This window comes from Mastigoproctus giganteus, chromosome 14, assembly GCF_048544385.1.
Source record: "Mastigoproctus giganteus isolate SK-2022 chromosome 14, ASM4854438v1, whole genome shotgun sequence".
Classification (NCBI taxonomy): domain Eukaryota; kingdom Metazoa; phylum Arthropoda; class Arachnida; order Uropygi; family Thelyphonidae; genus Mastigoproctus; species Mastigoproctus giganteus.
Window position 1 is genome coordinate 201,319 of NC_143588.1, and position 17,572 is coordinate 218,890.

A 17,572-nucleotide genomic window follows, 5' to 3' on the forward strand; every position below is an offset into this window, starting at 1 on the left:
TTGGTACTTTTCTCTTAGGTTACTGCAACCCATATGCAGTAGTTTGCATTTGTCAATGTTACTTCAGTTGCCACTTCTCAGCCATTTGCCCAACTTATCTAGATCCTGATGCAGCAGCATACTGTCTTTAATGTAGTTAAGAAGCCTGCCAACCTTTCTATCATCTGCAAATCGGACATTAAGCCTGATATACCTTCATAAATATCATTTATGAATACACAAAACAACAACAGGCCCAGCAATGAACCCTGGGGAACTCCACTAATAATGTTAGTCCACAAAGAGCAGTGTCCATTTATTACCACTCTCTGCTGCCTCCCACTCAACCATCCCTTTATCCATTGTAGCAACTTGCACTTAATGCCATACTGCTCCAATTTGTACAGCAGTCATCCATGCAACAGTATCAAAAGCTTTCCTGAAATCCAAGTACATGATATCAAAATTATTTTTTGCATCCAGTTTCTGTGACCATATCATAGAATTTCATCAAATTGGACAGACAAGATTTTCCCTTGACAAACCCATGCTGTGTCTGAATTATTACTGCAATCTTGTCCAGATAATCCTACAATGCTTCTCTAACTAGTGACTCCATCGTTTTCCCCAGAACACAAGTTAACCTAACAGATCATTAGTTACTTGTGTCACCATTTGAACCCCATTTGTGAATTGGGGATATGTTTGCACACCTCCAGTCCATGGAGATTTCCCGAATATATGAAAGCTCTCATAATTATGGCAAACGGGTTGCGTACTTCCTCTGCTGCCTCCTCTAATATGATTCGATAGATCCCATCCACCCTAGGTGCCTTCCTTATGTTTAAATTCAACAATTTCTCCTCCACTTTGCTCTCAGATATTAAAAAATCACTTAGCTCCCTGTTAGAGCTTGATAAACTTCTGACATTCCCCTCCCTGAATAATCTGATTATCAGATAAGGATCTGATAATCCCCTCCTTATGTGTGAATATAGATGCAAAATCTCATTCAGTTTATCAGCTACCTGAGCAGGATCATCAATAGTCAACCCATCTATGTTAAGTGGTCCAATCTGATTCATCCCTTTCCTTCTGGAGTTTACATAAGTAAAGAACTCCCCAATCCCCAAGGCAGAATGCGCTGGTCCCAAAAGAACTAGCTGTTGTAGGTCTCTATTGTCAGGGAAACGGGGAACATGTTGTGCAAAAAGGATAGAGGGAACAGGACCAGGGTATGTCTGTCAGGGGCAAAGGTTGATGATGTAGTGCAGATATCATCCTTTAAGGGCACAAAGGGTGATATTGTTGTACACGTTGGTACTAATGATATTAAGAATAGAAGACCGGCAGAATTACTTAACAAGTACAAGACAATGCTGAAAAAATGCCGTGACTTAGGGTTGAATTTTAAAGTGTCTGCAATTCTGCCCACACACAATAGGAGGGAGTATATGATGAGAGCCTTGTCGATCAATTCGGCCCTGGAGAGATTGTGCAAGGGCTCAAGGGGGAGAATTTTTCTCAGCCTGGTCTGTGCTTGTCAACAGGAGAGAAAGCTTCTACAGAGATGGGATACACTTAAATAGAAAGGATGCAAGAATATTTGCTGATGCTATCGAGGCAGAGTTCGGTGGGTCGGAAAAACTACTTCTATTGAAAGGCAATTGAGCAGCAGCCTGGAAAACAAGGCAATTTCCAGGACTGCTGGGAGTCATAGTGGAACAAGTAAATACACCAGATGTGTTGGGGTAACAAAGAGTAGAAAAAGGTGCATGTATACTTGCATGAACACCAATGCTAGGAGTATAGTTAATAAATTCGACTCCCAGCAGTCCTGGAAAGCAAGGCAATTTCCAGGACTGCTGGGAGTCATAGTGGAACAAGTAAATACACCAGATGTGTTGGGGTAACAAAGAGTAGAAAAAGGTGCATGTATACTTGCATGAACACCAATGCTAGGAGTATAGTTAATAAATTCGATGAGCTTGAAGTGCTAGTCAAGACATCAAAGGCAGATATTGTTGGGATATCAGAGACATGGTGTCACACAGACATAAGCAGTGCAGAACTGGAATTTGGGGAGTACAATATGTATAGAAAGGATAGACGGGACAGAAAGGGAGGAGGGGGTTATGCTGTTAGTTAAGAAACACATAAAATCTAAGGAAGGCCAGTAAATCAGAGTGTCTTATTATTCAGGATTTTAATTTCCTGGATACCGACTGGAATTTGTGGGTTGGTCACACACACACACACACTAGCAAGGCTTTTGTGGATTTGGATGATTGTTTTCTACATCAGCATGTTCGGGAGACAACTAGAGGTAGTAATACGCTTGATCTGATTATCAGTAGTGATTCTTCATGCATTAAGAATCTGTAGATAAAGGAACCACTAGGTGGCAGTGATCACAGTGTGCTGAATTTGCATTTACTCAAAGAGATAACTACCATCAGGGGTAAAGGGAAGGGTTTTTGCTTTCATAAAGGTGACTACAGTGGTCTGAGACAGTATTTAAATTCTAAACGGTGGGACCAACTGATGATGTTACCAACAACAAATTCAAAATCGGAAGCATTCAAAGAATTTATCTTGGAAGATACTGGCTTTACATACCAACTAAGAAATATTGTTCAAGGTTTTGGCCTAAATGGATGTCAGATGAACTAAATGAGACATGTGGCAGAGAAGAAAAATGCATTGGATACATATAAATTAATAGGTGACATGGAAGCATATGATAGATATAAGCTGGTCTGTAACCAAGTCACAAAGGAGATTAGGCAGGCAAAGGCAGATTATGAGAAATCCTTGGTAAAGGATGCAAAGAAAAACAACAAAGAGTTCTTTACTTATGTAAACTCTAGAAGGAAAGGGATGAATCAGATTGGTCCACTGGATATTGATGGTTCAACTGTTGATGATCCTGCTCTGGTGGCTAACAAACTAAATGAATAGTTTGCATCTACATTCACCCATGAGGAGTTGTTCAGGGAGGGGAATGCGAGAGGTGAGTTAAACTCTGGCAGTGAGCTGGATGATTTGATAATAACTGAGAGGAAAGTGGAGGAGAAATTGTTAAAGATAAACATAAAAATGTCACCCGAACATCTCTGTTCCAGGGAAATTAATGGAGGCACTAGTTAAAGAAGCATTGCAGGATCATCCAGACAAGACTTCAGTCATAGCTCAGACACAGCATGGGTTTGTTAAGAGGAAGTCTTTTCTGACTAATTTGATTGGATACTATAATGTAGTCACAAAGGAACTGGATGCAAAGAATAACTTTGATATCATATATTTGGATCTTAGAAAAGCCTTTGATACTGTTGCACATGGAAGACTGCTGCACAAATTGGAGCAGTGTGGCATTGGAGGCAAATTGCTGCTATGGATAAAGGGATGGTTGAGTGGGAGAAGACAGAGAGTGGTAATCAGTGAACACTGCTCTTTATGGACTAATGTTATTAGTAAAGTCCCTCACGGTTCAGTGTTCGGTCCATTGTTGTTTTCTGTATTTATTAATGATATTGATGATGGTATATCAGGCTTAATGTCCAAGTTTGCAGACGATACAAAGGTTGGCAGGGTTTCTAATGACACTAATGACAGTACACTGCTGCAACAGGATCTAGAAAAGCTGAGTAGATGGGCTGAGAGGTGGGAAATGAAGTTTAACATTGAAAAATGTAAAGTACAGGCGGGCCTCAATTAACGCGATTAATTCGTCCCGCGAGCACATCGCGCAAAACGGAAACGCGTTAATCGAATATCATAACCAATAGGAAAATTTATAATTGGTCCTTGATCTTCTGGAATGTCAATAAAGAATTTTAAAAATACCTTTTAAATAACTTTTTAACTGTATATAATGTAAAAGATAATGAAAATAATTATGGAATCAAATGTTTATTGCATAAAACAGCAGTTCTTAAACTGTGCGCCGCGGAATATTTAAAATTTTTGAGGGAAACAGCGATACTCGACATCTGTCGGACACCACGTGAACTACTAGCTCGAGGTACTTCACAGTTTCAGTATTTCTTATTAAGTTGTTTGGACCTAACTACTAAATGAAACTGTTAGGTATTTCTTTTGGTCTGGGTGCACCTTGAAAAAATTACTGAGACATTAAAGGCGCCGTGAACCGAGAAACTTTGGAAACCTCTGACATAAAATACACAATGAAGAATTTACTGTTGCGGAAATATTTGAACAGTGTTGAGTTTCTGTTTTCATCAAACAATTTCCGATAGCCGACAACAATCTTCTCTGGGCCCTGGCGAAATAAATATTGCAGAGAACATCAAACCTTTTGTTGACAAACAAACAAACCTTTTGTTGACAAACAAACAAACCTTTTGTTGACACAGGAGGAGACACAGGCCATCCCCTCCCTCCCTGCCTTGGAAAGAGTAAAAAGCAGGCTAGACAGAGCCGGGGCGCCATATGGCTGTATGGCATCATAAGATGCAATCTTCACCTTTGTGTTCAGGTCCTTCGGAGGTCCGAGTTCAAGTTGCAATCTTCGTCTTTGCATTAGTCTGGTGGAGCTCCAAGTCCAGAAGTCAGGTCCAGTTTGTTACAGTCATGTGTTGTATCTACTTCAGGTGGTCACTAGTTCAGAGTTTCGTAGTCATCTCAGGTAGTTACGTCTGTGTTTTCATAGGTTTGTGATGATGTGGCAGGGGTCTTTGTCTTTCAAAGAGTTCGCGGGCAAAGATGGTGAAAGCCCGGTAATTATCTTCTTTTTGCAATATTATTTCTTCTCGGTTTCTTAGCAAGGAGTTGATGCGTGTATATAGCTGACATCTGAGGTCCTCATAGTTGTCAAAATCATGGATAAGATGTTTCCAGGTTTCCTCCTGACCACAGTTACAGCTCGGGTTGTCGGAGATTCCCAGCTCATGGAGTTTCCCTCTGAAGGAACCGTGTCCCGTAAAAAGGAAGGTGGTGTGTAGGGGAAAACCAGGACGGGGAGTAGGATATACCCTACTGACATCGAGTATAAATTTTTTGGTGACTTGCCCTCTTGTGGTAAGATTCCATCTATTTTGCTAGATAGATTGCAGATGTTCCATTGCCTTATTTTCTGAGGATTTGCTTTTCTGTGGATCTGTTGTGTAGTCTAGATAAGTTGTGGTTCTTTCTTTCAAATGTTAGTGTAGCAGCCCACAGTGCACAATCTCCAGGTCCAGGGGAAGGAAGCCCGCCAGGATCTGGGGCGCATGGGTGCTCACTGTGCAGCAGGCTCTAGTTGTTGTCAATAGTATGGATCAGTGGATCGACTCCAGGTTTTTCTTGATGACTGCTGTGTTTGCTTTCTGATACCAAGCACCTGCACCATAGGCAAGGATAGGGATGAAGAGAGCTTTGTATAGAAGGGAGAGGGCCCTCTTCTTTAGTCCCCAGTCCCTCCTGGTGATTTTGGTTTTCAGGGGCGAGTGCCTCCTTGTTTTCGTTCTGATATAACAGAGATGAGATGTGAAGTTCAAGTTTCGGTCTAGTATTATTCCTAAGTATTTTAGTTCCTGTTTGAGTTTGATGGTCGCTCCATTTATTTTGATTAATGGAGGTCTACCAGGGTCAAGAGCACCCCCTGAGGAGTATTGAGTTTGTTTTTTTCGGTTGAGATCGTCAGAAGATTCCTCTTGGCCCAATCCTGTAGCATGTGTGTTGCATGATTGCCTATGGCCTCCAGTTGAGCCCTGCTGTCTGCTTGAAGCTTCATAATCAGATCATCAGCGTATGCCTGTGTAATGACATTTGGAATATCCAGATTTAAAAACTCATCAAGCAGCAGGTTCAATAGGAGCGGCCCAGGACGGATCCCTGGGGGCAGCCCCTGTAAACCGGTCTGGATACAGAGGTAAAGGGAGTGTTGACAGTGATTCTGAGGTTTTCCAGGTAAGATTTCATGCAGCAAAATAGATTTGATGGGATTTGAGCCCATTGGAACCTGGCCAGAACACTGGGCCACCAGAGGGAGTCAAAGGCTCCAGCGAAGTTAACTGAGATGAGGAGGAAATATTTCCTGTTATAGTTTATGACTGCATCGATGATCCTCTCGAGGGCATCAGTGGTGGGGCATCCCCTCCTGAAACCAAATTGGTTTCTTGATATCAATTGAGCATTCCGGTAACGGTTTTCAATTCTGTGGTAGATGAGTCGCTCAACGAGCATCGACAGCAGAGCGATAGGCCTGTATGAGCCTGGCATGTCCTGGGGTTTTTCAGGATAAGTCTGACTCAGGCTGTCTTCCACGAAGTTGGAAAGAAACCCTCCGTGAGGCACTGATTTGCTAGGTTTAATATAGTATCCGGTATAATTTCCACTGACTTTTTTAGTATCTCCGGCTCTATTTGATCTTCGCCGGGAGTTTTCCTGTTTTGCATTTTGGCTGCAGCTATGTTGAGTTCCGTTATCATGAAAGGGGGCTCCACTGTCTGGGTGGAGTATTTATCATTCCCCTCGCAGAGAGTTCTCTGTTCCTGTGTGTTTTGATTAATGGAGATTGTTGGGCATCTCTCCCCCTGGGTGGTACAAGAATACTGGACTACCTCAGACCACAGAGTCCTAACCTTTGACCTCCACCACTCCCTCATAGCACAGTATCCGCCTAGATTCCTCTCGCCAAGATACGCCATCCAAAAAGCAGACTAGAACTTATTCCAACAGACAGTGATGGGAAAAGCCAGGAATTTCGACCCAAAATATCTCAATCCAGACCAACACCAACAAAAAGTAAAGCAGCTTATAACTGAAGCAGCAAACATGGCCATCAGGAAGAAGAAGCCCATTCCCAAAGCGGTCCATTCGTGGTCACCGGAACTCCAGGCAATAAGAGAAACCTCTTAAGAGATAAGAGAAAGCTTTAGAGAAACCTCTGTTTCTCTAAAGGTGGCCTACGCCGATGATCTCGTGATTGCCATAGAAGGAAGGTCACGTAAGGTATTAGAGGACAAAATTCAACCCATCTTAGATGATTTGGTGGCATGGGCTGACATCAACAAGCTCAAGATATCTCCGAGTAAAACGAATTTCATGACATTTAAAAACCACTTTAATTACGGAAGACCACCAAGAATTCGACTGAATGGTTTACAGATACCTTATGTTCCTCAAAACAAATATCTTGGCATAATTCTTGATGATAAATTAACCTTTCTCCCTCATGTCACCAAACTGAAGGAAAAAATTAGAAATTTTACTGCTTCGGTCATAAGAATCTCCAAAAGAGACTGGGGTTTGAATAAAAAGACCTTGAAACTATATTATAAAGCAATATTTCTGCCTATAGTTTCGTATGGAGCAGGTATTTGGCACCAGAACGTCGTTAAGGTGAAAATTAAAAACAAGTTACTATCAATTCAAAGGACAATGCTTCTGGCACTAAACAATGCCCCTCGTACAGTATCAAACAATGCCCTCCAAATTCTTGGAGGAGAACTGCCTTTAGATTTATTTATCTTATACCGTGGCATGATTTATAAACATAAGAAAGGACTGCAGGTATCTATTATGGGAATTACAACCGACCCAGTTAGTAACTTAAAGACAGAACGGAAAAGATTATGGAGGAAATGATTACTATTTGGCAAAGTAGATGGAATGAGTCTGTGCACGGCGAAGTCACAAAGAAGTATATTGAAAATGTTGAGTTTGCTTCTACTCAACCTTCTGTTTCGTGGTTTGCACCAAGCATGTTTACGACGTATTTATTAACAGGCCATGGATCTCTGAGGGCCAAACTTTTCGACAGAGGTTTGGAGCCGGATCCTTTTTGCACCTGTGGTCAAATGGAGGACTGGATCCATGTTTTACTGTTTTGTCCGCAATATACAGACCATCGAGTATTGCTACTTAATCAGGTTCCAGGTCTAGCTGAGGACAACGTGAAAATACTAGTTGAGAACAAAACAAACTTTGAGACTTTCCAGACCTTTGCAGAATCGGTCTTTAAGAAAAGACTTCAACTAAGAACTCAAATCCAAAATCGAGTATAAATCTGACAGCTGAGCAGTTAATATAAATGTTGGTATTCCATTAAATATAAATAGGATGACTTGTCAGATATGTAAATTGAATTGTATTACTAGGATTTAGAGTCAAAATTTTATTATCTTTTGTACATATGTAAATATTTACTTCGTTTTTTTTTTTTTTTTTTTTTTTTTGCTGGTTTCCAGGTTTGGGCAACCTGGGGACGGGATTGCTGGCACCCACCGGTATTGCACTATCTCCGGTGGGTGTGGGATTTGTGCCCATGGCACTAAAGGTAATAGTAGACCCAGGCTTGGCTGCTTGTGCCTGGGGGCAGGCAGCGGCTGCCTGGGTGTTGGCTGCTCCCTGGTGGCAAGGTGGACAAACACAAGCGATAAAAAGCTTGCTGAGTTTCTGCACCACCACAGACGTGCAAGGTGGAGATGGGCTAAGGCCTAGGAGCCACCCTTGATACAGGTAAAACACACACACACACACACGTGTTCATATATAATATAGTATATATATAGGTATAATGAGAATGATAATGCTAATGTATATAAAATTGTATATATATATTCTCTGTAAGTTCTTGTATATAAAATGTAAAGAATTGTGTGTACAAATAAATGGAAAAAAATGTTCCTGTGTGTGTGGAATTATTGAAGGTAGGAGGATATGAGCCAATATATTATTAATGGAAGAGTGCCAGGATCTAGTGTATGTCCCTTGAGGTGTTAAGGTGGCAGTAACGACTTCTCCACTGGAGAATTTACTGGTGGTGACTTTATATACCACTCCCCAGGGGTCTGCATTTCCCACTGTGGATACAAGGTCTTCCCAGGAGCGTCTCTTTCTTGTTTTAATTTGAGCCGTATATTGGTTCCTGACCTCCCGGTATTGCTGTCTGAGTATGTCAACCTTTGCTTGGGGCCAAGATCTGCATGCCCTTTGGAACCTTTTTCGGGCATTATTCACTCGCTGTCTTATTGCCTGGAGTTCCGGTGACCACGAATGGACCGCTTTGGGAATGGGCTTCTTCTTCCTGATGGCCATGTTTGCTGCTTCAGTTATAAGCTGCTTTACTTTTTGTTGGTGTTGGTCTGGATTGAGATATTTTGGGTCGAAATTCCTGGCTTTTCCCATCACTGTCTGTTGGAATAAGTTCTAGTCTGCTTTTTGGATGGCGTATCTTGGCGAGAGGAATCTAGGTGGATACTGTGCTATGAGGGAGTGGTGGAGGTCAATGGTTAGGACTCTGTGGTCTGAGGTAGTCCAGTATTCTTGTACCACCCAGGGGGAGAGATGCCCAACAATCGACTGAGTGGCGAGAGTTACATCTATATTTGCTTCCCATAGTGTGATGGAGAAAGTTGATGGTTGATTAGGTCTGTTCAGAACTGCTAGATTACTGTTGGAGATGTAATCTTCCAGGCGCTAACCATTTCTTGCACCCTCATGGTCTGGTCTTTCACTGTGCCAAGCAGGGAATCTGCAGTTGGCGTCCATTCCTACTATGAGTTTGGCATTCCGCATTTGTAGTTGGATATTTTGCATATATCTTGTCACGGGCAATATATCTTCCCCCGGACGGGCATATATAGAGGTGACATAAAATTCCCCTAACGATGAGGCTATATAGGCACATATGGCCCAGTTTGTACATAGGTCTGAGATCTTGGTTACCATGAGGTCAGGATTCCGGAGAGTGATGGCAGCCCACGGGTTGTCTCCATCGACTTGTACGATCTTGTAATGTAGGGGGTAGCCTTTTACTTCTTTGTTGTAGGTGTAGGTGTAGGGCTCCTGTAGCATTAGCATGTCATAATTTTCTTCCATGGCTTTTTTAGCCATTTGTGCGGAAACAGCTTTAGATCTCTGAGCATTGTGCTGTGCGAATTTAATCTTTGTTTGATTATAGTGATTCCTGTTATTCCCCATAGTCGGTTCTGTTTTGTTGTGCACTCTTAGCCTTTATGTAGATTGGACACTTATTATCCCATAGTGAGTGATCAAATGGTAGCTTCGTTTCTTTACAATTCACACAAAAATTGCAGGTTCTGCTTTCCTGGGGCAGAATGCAAATTCATGTCCAGTATCCGCACAATGGCCACAGGTAGGCTGTGTTTGCTTACAGGTGTGGGTTGTGTGACCAAAGCAGCAGCACCTGTAGCATTTGGGAACAGCCACGTGCTCACGAAAACAGTGGCTGCCCCAGTTTATATAGATTCTTGATTGTTGGCTCAAAGATTTCCAGGCTGCTGCTGAGAGCCCTATGATCCAATTTATGGCATTTCCGTTTCTGGATTTAGTTTTATGTTTGAGCATAGTGTGTTGCCCTGATTCTTCCTCCATGAGTGTCTGCTTCAAGTTTTTGTAATATATTTCCTCTGTTAATTCTTCTGGGGTTGTCTCTTTGTCTACATCAAATACAATGATGCTTGGCCCTTTCCGTCTAGGAGGCTCTGCTAGGAGTCCCAACATTGAAATTTTGGGGTTGTTAATTGTACCTTTTATGTCCTCCGCAGTTTCAGTCTCAATTAACACCCCTACATTTCTTGTTTTCCAAATAGATCTAATCTTAGTATGCTTGAAGTCACCCTTCAGCTTTTCTACTATTGTTTGTTTTACTTCTTCACTGGTCTTGTGTGTTTCTGTAGAGGGTGGCTTTAGTACAACTAGGTGCTGTTTTGGTATGAGGGTTTTCCTCTGGGCTGTTGTGGTTGGGTTTGTAATGGTGTCTTTCATTTGGCTTGTTTAGGTTGGTCCTCAGTGCTTTGGAGTAGGTTGGGGCACGCAGAAGCATTTCCTTTGCCCTACTGTTTTGATAGACTTGAAGTTTGGCTAAAGCAATCTCTTCTTCAAATAGGCCTCTGAGGTTGGGTATATTCATATTGTAGTTTTAAATGTTTTTCGCCAACCTTATGTAGAAATAAAACACAACAAAAACGAAAACTGGAATCTTGATAACTATGTGTGTATATATAATAAATTTTATTTGCCTGTATTTACAATAAATTATATTTAACTTTACAACTAAAATATATGAAATATACATATAAAATATACATTAAAATATACTGGGTTAAGAACAATAAAACACATTAAAATATACTGAATTAAAAGCGATAAAACCATAGCTTTCGAAGGCTCCTGCCTTCTTCTTCAATGGTATTTTCTTTGTTCTGCGGTGCGTCTTTAAATACCAGCAGGTTCACGGTACTCATCACGTGCTTCATTCCCACGTGTTCCATTCTCTTGTGTTACGGAACTGGAAGTGGCTCGGGAGTGGGTAATATGGAACCGTTCATCCCTTCTGAGGATAGTAGCCTCAAAGAGGGGATGGATCTGTGTTCCTCTATCTCTATTAATGTTCACTGTGGAACAGATCTGCAAACTCTCAAGCCACTTGCGGTCCCAGAACTTATGCGCCCGATCGGTGATGATAGCATCGTCTGGGGAGATCTGGTGCTGCTTCTCCCAAAAATGCTCAGCCACGGCAGACTTACCATACTCCGCATTTCTTATTGCCTTAGTGTGCTTCCCCAGACGATCTTTGAGACAGCGTTTTGTTTCCCCTACATAACACTCCTCACAATCCGGGCATCTAATACTATATACGACCCCACTTGCATTCTCTTTTTGAATGGGGGTCCTTTACTTGTGACACCATTGTGTGCAGCCTCCGCCCCGGAAGCTGCACACAATGCGTCTGATAATTTCTTAGTATTTCTAGTTATATGATCGGTTAGACCCGGATAGTAGGGAATATATGCAGTGGATACTGGCGTAAAAGATTCGCTTCTCCTCTGATTTCCTTTAATATATTTTTCTATAATCCTCTGGGGGGTAGCCACATTTTGTAAGATCCGTCGTGATGCGTTCATACTCTGCCTTCCTATCCTCGGAGGTACTACAGTGTGATTTTGCCCTGTCAACTAATGTTCTAACCACACTGTTCCTATGATGGCTGGCCTGAGCTGAATTGTAGTGCGAATATTCACCTTTACACATAGATTTCCTATAGATCTTAGTCTTTAGGAAATCGATTGTGTGCAGCCTCCGCCACGGAGGCTGCACACAATCGTGTCACAAGTAAAGGACCTCATTCAAAAAGAGAATGCAAGTGGGGTCGTATATAGTATTAGATGCCTGGATTGTGAGGAGTGTTATGTAGGGGAAACAAAACGCCATCTCAAAGATCGTCTGGGGAAGCACACTAAGGCAATAAGAAATGCGGAGTATGGTAAGTCCGCCGTGGCTCAGCATTTTTGGGAGAAGCAGCACCAGATCTTCCCGGACGATGCTATCAGCACCGATCGGGCGCATAAGTTCTGGGACCGCAAGTGGCTTGAGAGTTTGCGGATCTGTTCCACAGTGAACATTAATAGAGATAGAGGAACACGGATCCATCCCCTCTTTGAGGCTATTATCCTCGGAAGGGATGAACGGTTCCATATTACCCACTCCTGAGCCACTTCCGGTTCCGTAACACAAGAAAACGGAACACGTGGGAATGAAACACAGTATATTTTAATGTGTTTTACTGTTCTTAACCCAGTATATTTTATATGTATATTTCATATATTTTAGACGTAAAGTTAAATATAATTTATTGTAAATAAAGGCAAATAAAATTTATTATATATATACATAGTTATTAAGATTCCAGTTTTCGTTGTGTTTTATTTCTACATAAGGTTGGTGAAAAACATTTAAAACTACAATATAAAGCAATCTCTTTTTCCAAGTTGGTCTGGTTGTCTCCATTTTCATCCATAATCCCACTATTTCCCCCCCCCCGGAGTGCAGTCGTAATCCTGTTATGTTGATCATTAAATAGGCTTTCCAGGGTAGCCCTTAGAATAAGAGACTGCTCCAGTGCAGTGCCTTCAGGCAGTCTGGGGTCCAGTGGGGTTTCTTGTTTTTCCTGCCCTTTTTCTGTCACATTTTCTTGTTGGGAGATAGTCTGCTCCGTTTGGTCTTTGTTTTCGGTTTTGGAGCGGGTTTTCATCTCCGATCTGGGAGCTATGGATTGCTTGCCCTTTCTCTTCGCTATGGATGCTGTTAGAGTACTGTCCTAATCTTCATTATTCTCTATAAGTATTGGGTCATCGTTATTTATAGCCTTTTTCAGAGGCGTACTTGGATTTTTCGATTTTACGGCCAGGTACCACACTGACAGTGCTAGAGAATGAAAAAGACCTGGGGGTAATTGTTTATGCAGATATGAAGTTTTCTGAGCAGTGCAGGACGGTCTGCAAGAGTAGCTCATGGTGTCTTGTCAATGATATAGAGGAATTTTTTTAACAGGGATAAGGAGGTGATATCCCCTTGTATAAGGCAATGGTCAGGCCACACCGTGAGTACTGTATACAGGTCTGGAGGCCTCATTTTAAGAAGGATGTAGAGCTGTTGGAACAAATACAGAGAAAGGCAACAAGATTAGTGAATGGAATAAAGGGTTGCTCTTACGAAGAAAGGCTTAAGTTTTGTAAATTACAGTGTCCTAAATTATTAGGCATCTGCGAGGTGATCTGATTGAGGTGTATAAAGCCTTGAATAGTTTGAACATGCTCAGTGTGGATGGGATTCTTCACGTTGCTCAGAATAATCGCCTGAGAGGGCATAAATTCAAATTGAGGAAAGACGGTTGTAGGATAGATGTGCGGAAGTTTGCCTTTAGCCAGCGGGTGGTTGATTGCTGAAAAAAACTTCCGCCGTTGTTGAAGTTGATAGTTTAAATAGATTCAAGGCAGAATTTGACAAACATTTGGAGCGAGTGGATGGGTGAAATAAGGGTTTTTTTTTTTTTTTTGGCTGATGCTATATAAGCTTGCTTTCTTGCATCATGTACCAATGCTAATGCTAAAATGCCCTAGGAGTAGATCAAAAAAGACCTTCATCGGGACATTGCTGGAAGAAGCAGGACTTCAAAATTTTGATGAACTAAAAGAAACAGCACAAGAAAAGGTAGCCACAATACTCATATTGTGGCTACTTCAAACAACGAGATACCAGGTATTGCACTACTTCAAAAAAGTAACGCTTCTCTAGTAGAGAAGACTAATGTTATTTATTCTCAGTACACCACCATCCAGACTGCACCATTTCAAAGCTGTTGGCCTATGATCGGTAGGTGGGCAGGTACCCAGATAATGCAAATATGCCATCACAGTCGCAAAGTGGTTCCACAATATGAGAGATGCCAAATGGTGTACAGAATGATACAATATTTGAAGATTCAACACATAATATGATATGGGTTTAAATTAACTATATAATATCGGTGTACATCCACCATAGTTTAGCCATAAATTAAACTACTTACGTAGTGTGAAAGCATCGTTTTTAATTGTATCTCATATGTGGCTACCTTCACAACGAGATACCAGGTATTGCACTACTTCGAATAAGTAATGCTTCTCTAACAGAGAAGACTAATGTTATTTATTCTCAGTGGAGCTTTGAAATGGTTCCTTCTGGGTGGTGGTATTCAATGAGAATACATAACATTAGTCCTCTCTACTAGTTAGTTAGTTATTTTGGTTTTTAGGAGCATTAGCAACTAAGGCCATATTGCTCCGGGAATATGCGGTGGTCATTTCCTGACCTTTCCACATCCTCTGTATTTGGTGGTGACAGGCTCGAACCCCGGTCTAATCAAGAAGCGTATGCTACACACTGTTGCTCCTTTTCACCTGGCTATGGAGGCGCCTTTCTCTACTAGAGAAGCGTTACTTATTCGAAGTAGTGCAATATCTGTTTATCTCATTGTGAAGGTAGCCATAATATGAGATACAATTAAAAACGATGGCTTTCACACTACATAAGTAGTTTAATTTATGGGGTAAACTATGGTGTATCTACACCGATTATATATAGTTCATTAAACCCATATCATATTATGTCTTGTGCGTTTAATCTTCAAATATTGTATCATTCTGTACATGGCATCTCGCATATTGATGAACCACTTTGCAACTGTGATGGCATGTTTGCATTATCTGGGTACCTGCCCACCCACCAATGATAGGCCAACTGTTTTGAAAGAGTGCCACCTGGGTGGTAGTATCCAGTGAGAATAAATAACATTAGTCTTCTCTACTAGAGAAGCATTACTTATTTGAAGTAGTGCAATACCTGGTATCTCATTGTGAAGGTAGCCACAACTTGAAATACAATTAAAAACGATGCCTTTCACACTACGTAAGTAGTTTAATTTATGGGTAAACTATGGTGTATCTACACTAATATTATATAGTTAATTGAGGTTGCACTGTATTGAGAAAAACTGCAAGCTGTATCAAAGCTAAATTTAGTAGTATTCAAATTTTTTGTTTTTATTAACTAGCATTATTTATGATGATTAAATAACATTTTACATAACATATAAATTTAATTATGAAAAGTTTTTTTTGATTTAATTACGCTTATAAAAAAAAAATGCATGGTTTATTGTAAATGGCCATATTCATTTATCATCTGTGATAAAGCAGTTAGAATGACGTTGGAAACTCCTCTGTTCCTGTGGGGCTGCAGTGGAATACAAAAGACTTTTTTTTAACCAGGCTTAATAGTCTGATAAAGAAGAAATAAGAGCTGGTAAGGAATTAAAGTCTTGTGTAATCCACTAAAGAATTTACATCCCGGAATATTATCCTAAAAGAATATCATCCCTGAATTAAAATTAAAAGAATGAGCCCTGTAATATGAAGTTATCCCTTTATTTATAAATTCAACACCAAAACATTTGTTTTGTTTTTATACTAGAAATCATAATAAGAAATACCTGAGTATCCAGGAGTATCATTCTTTCATTTGTAATATAAATGTCAATACCTGAAGTACAATATACACTCTTTATTTGCAAATGTTTTTCTTGAGACTTGAATAATTTCCTTAAAATAAATGTAAAACATATAACACATTATATATTGTTCACTGCATATCTACTCTTTTTCTTTTTATGAAACTGAAAAGCTGGAAAAACTTTGTTTTGAAAGTTATTTAAAATCAGGAATTTGTTTTCATTCTAGAATGTTAATCTAATCATTAACTTGCTTTTAGAGAATACCTTAACAATTAGGTTGTCCAGGTTAGTGCAAAGGCATCATTCTAAAGTAGCTAAGAATTGAAATCATTTAGTATATCTCATATTGTGAACACCTTCACAATGAGTTACCATGATATTGCACTACCTCGAATAAAACAACCCCAGGGGCTCACATCTGGTGAGTATGGGCTTGGTACACCCAGGGTCCTGAGCTGGATATCATCATTCTTCTCTTTCTTGATGATTCCCTTCTACTTTTTTCTCTCTCACTCTCAGGGTAAATCGGGATTTTTTTTTTTTTTTTTCGGCTGGTGCAGCATAAGCCTCAGGCTTCCTTGCACCATATAGCTAATAATAATAATAATAAGTAATGCTTCAACAATGGAGAAGACTATTGTTACTTATTCTCGCCAGATATAACCACCCAGATGACGCCATTTCGAAGATTATTGGCTTCTTATTGGTAGGTGGGCAGGTACCCTGGTGTTGCAATGGTGACAACCCAAGTTATGAAGTATAACTCCACAATATGAGACATGCCTGATAATGTACAAGTAGATTAAATTTAAAAACATTTTAGGGCTAAAGCCTCAGGTTGCACTGAAGTTAACAGACATAAAGCAAACTACTAAAGTAACTAAGAAAATGAGTTCAAACATTTCGAAAAAGGCTTTCCATGATGATTTCTCGCTATTACTAAGGACACATTCAAACCGTGTGTTTGAAAAGTTGCCTTATTTGTGAACCAATGAAAACCCCTGCCTTAATCTTCTCTGTACTAAGTCGTGGGAATTTCTCTTGCAAGTATGTGAATGCAGGACCATTCACTTCCAAAGCTTTCATGAAATTTTTTGTGAGCCCCAGTTTGATATGATAAAAGTGGTGGAAGCAAAACTTTATTTGGATCTACCAGAGGCTCAGATGCTACATTTTCATTCCAGGTGTTAATGATTTTCATTGAGGCCAACTCCTCTTCTCGTAGTGCATATCTTGGCAAGACTATCCCACTAGCAGAGAAAGCAACAATACTTAGTGTAACCCTTTTGTAGTCCTAATAAAATGTCAAAATTACCTTTAAATCACCACATATCTACCACACATACTTCTGATAGCATACGCCTAAGAGGATGTTCTCGATGTTTGCGTATGTTTCTTTTTTGTGAATGGCATACGCAAAGGAATTGAAGGCAGCATATTTCCCTTGTGTAATAACACAGCCTTAAGGCTAACCTTAGAAACGTCTATATCGCTATTCTTCGGGAACGTGCCTCATGTTGATTGCTACCATTAAACCATCAACATCCTTACAAACAGTGAGTTCAACTTCTGTTTTATAGATTTCATCATAGTCTTTATTTCTAGTATGAAATGTTGTCATTTTCACAGAATGACCTAGAAGATGCCACTGTTTATTATTGAGGCCAAAAGCTCTGCCTTATTCTTCGGCAGTTCGAGATCTCTCATGAGGTCATTAAGCTCACTATCTGTGATCTTATGTGGTTCAGAAGGATAAAGGCTTGGACAAAATGGTGGATCTCTTGACACAGACAG

At 40.4% G+C, this 17,572-nt stretch overlaps 1 protein-coding gene across 1 annotated transcript in view; it reads right to left on the minus strand.

The window, feature by feature from the left end:
* The window catches only part of LOC150074941 (nonsense-mediated mRNA decay factor SMG9-like), a 314,293-nt gene that overhangs the window by 171,319 nt on the left and 125,402 nt on the right, over window positions 1–17,572 (minus strand). The window contains exon 4 of the mRNA XM_090388997.1: window positions 15,758–15,866. Within this exon, the coding sequence (XP_090245123.1) occupies window positions 15,758–15,866 (109 nt within the window). The remainder of the gene's footprint in view (window positions 1–15,757; window positions 15,867–17,572) is intronic.